The sequence below is a fragment of the Labrus bergylta genome, chromosome 1 (assembly GCF_963930695.1).
Source record: "Labrus bergylta chromosome 1, fLabBer1.1, whole genome shotgun sequence".
Lineage (NCBI taxonomy): Eukaryota > Metazoa > Chordata > Actinopteri > Labriformes > Labridae > Labrus > Labrus bergylta.
The window spans coordinates 37,661,021-37,663,520 of NC_089195.1; the positions used below are offsets into that span (position 1 = coordinate 37,661,021).

At 43.0% G+C, this 2,500-nt stretch overlaps 1 protein-coding gene across 1 annotated transcript in view; it reads right to left on the reverse strand.

Annotated features, from left to right (window-relative positions):
* Positions 1 to 2,500, reverse strand: part of LOC110002139 (heterogeneous nuclear ribonucleoprotein L-like) — a 28,957-nt gene that overhangs the window by 26,452 nt on the left and 5 nt on the right. The window contains exon 1 of the mRNA XM_065960819.1: positions 2,101 to 2,500. This exon is cut by the window's right edge and continues 5 nt beyond it. Coding sequence (XP_065816891.1) covers positions 2,101 to 2,346 — 246 coding nt within the window. The 5' untranslated portion in view covers positions 2,347 to 2,500. The remainder of the gene's footprint in view (positions 1 to 2,100) is intronic.

Genomic DNA, 2,500 nt, shown 5'->3' on the forward strand with positions numbered 1-2,500 from the left:
TCTTCTCCATTTAGCTTTAGTTCCTTTAAGCTGATTCCGTTAGCATTAGCATTTAGCCTATTTCCACCATGGCCACCTTCCTTTAATGTGAGGGGGGCTCAGCCTGTAACACGAGACTCATCTCTTCCACTGACTGGTGGACTCCTGGTGGGAAGATGCTAATGTCATTGCTCCTGCAGGTCAGAGGTCATATTCTGGACATTTAAATAATAATCAGATGATCTGATGGCAGCTCATGGTGAGGGGAACATGAACACCTGAAGCCGTCATCTCTCTCCAGAATATGTTTCTAACATCAACTAGCAGTTAGCATATTTACAAACCCTGAACTGCTCCTATGTGTTGGCTTGTTCTTTGAAATGTTGGTAATGATCTTTATTTAGTTAACGTCAGCGTCCCCTCCCCGTATGTTCAGTTTCTATGTTCCCTATATCTGGAACAAACTCCCAGAAAACTGCAGGTCTGAAGACTCACCTGTTTACAGCTGCCTTTCATTAAACAGCTTTAAGAAGATTTTAAACTTTAACTCTGCACTGTAATTATATTTTTTAACTCTTTTAATTTCTTTACTTTTCTTTCTTTCTTTCTTTCTTTTTTTAATTTAAATTAATTTCATTTAAATTATTTTGATTTGAAGATATTTTCAGATGAATGTTTCTTTTCTTTCCTCTGTCATGAAGCTCTTTGAATCGTCTTGTTGTTGAAATGTGCTTCATCAATAAAGTCGCCTCGCCTCAGTCTGAGCTGAAGTAAGCCGGCTGCTCGCTCTCAGGGTGGCGAGCTCCAGCAGAGAGTAAAACACCACACACCCTTTCATCAAGGTAGACAGATGGCCTCACTTCCTGCTGAGTGTGGGCACTTCCTGTCCCTGCCACAACCTGACAGAGAGGCCGTACGGTCTCACCGTGCAGCAGAGGAAGGAATCTGCATCACATTATTCTGTATTCAGACAAAGTCATGACGCTGAGTCTGAGTGTTTGAGGGTTTGTGTCCACCGCCGTTCATAACGGCGTTGTAAATAATAACCGGACTTACAAAGAAATGTAATAAACAAATAATAAAGGGAGGGTGTCTCAGTGCTTACTCCCTCCATGTCCTATTGTTTACGGTGAGAAGGCAGACTCAGAGGGCAGAACAAACACTTAGCTGTGGGAGTGTCACCCACCTGGGGGAGGGGCTACTGCCCTTTGTGATGTCATGAAGGGAAAATCTACAAATGGCCTGTTTGAGCACACATTTTCTGAAAAGTGGAGCAGGCAGAAGACGGAGAGGATGAACTTTTCTCATCATTGGGGGGTTTGTAGACGGACTAGAGACACATGTTAGAGTTAGAGGAACATGGAGAAGAGGATTTTAAATATGAGACCTTTAAATCGTTTGAGTGTAAATGTTTTTGATTTGTCTCAAATGTTTATGCGTTTAATGGTTTTTATCGCCTTTGGCCAAATGTTTTTTGTGTCTCATGAATATTTAGTGAGTGTCGTAAAATGAGTGAACTGTTTTTGCAGTTTCCCTTAAGGGCCACCGTAGACAACATGACTGTTTGTGTTGATTCTTTGAGAATCTGAACAAACGATTCAATCCATCACCTCCCCAGACTCCTGAGCGAACAGACGACCTGTTACTTTCTTTTCTTTGATTCTAAATCTTCAGAGGTCAGATTTAAGTTAGTGTTTCAGTCTGCTTTACTTTGAAATGTTCCTGAGCGACCTCTCTGCCTCTCTTAAAGCAGCCTGATGAATAATAATCATCAACACATCACAAACACAAACAGCAGAGAAACACAAAGACGCTCAGGATGTCTGACTTTGAGCCCCATATATTTATTTACTTATATTCAATCTTCTAAGTCTAATTTCATTTATTTCACATTTCTATTCAATAATCCTGATGTTTCAATGACTGTAAAGCACGTGGAGCTTTTTAAATCAAGAATCTGGATTCAAACTTTACAACAGTCTGATTTCACGTTTTATTTTATTTTGAAAAACCTTCTAACTTTTATCTTTAGTTGACTCTTTCATTTGAAAAACGTGACCTCTCTGATCTTTTAATATTTGAATAATGAACCTCACACAGAGTCACAGTGGCTCCCCTCACCTTCCCTCCTCTCCTCCGGCACTCTCTGTCTCCGCTCCCCGCTGCCTCCTCCTCCTCCTCCCCGTCCTCTAGCTCCTCTCCGCCGGCCTCCTCCTCCGTCCGGAGCCGCTTGGCCGCCGGGTGGTATTCTCCTGCTCCTCCTGCTCCTCCTCCTTCTGCTCCTCCTCCTCCTCCTCCTCCTCCTTCTCCTCCTTCTCCTTCTCCTCCTCCTCCTCCTCCTCCTCCTCTGTCTGCGCTCTCCTCCATCTCTGACGGTGAACCGCGGATGAAGATTTCCGGTGAGACTGAAGAAGAGACGATCTCTTCCACGGGTCTGAGGTGGTTCCAAAGATATGAAAACTCTACAGATGTCTCACTCTGCCTCAGTTTTAGAAAACGTTTACTGCTGTCCTTTTCTTAC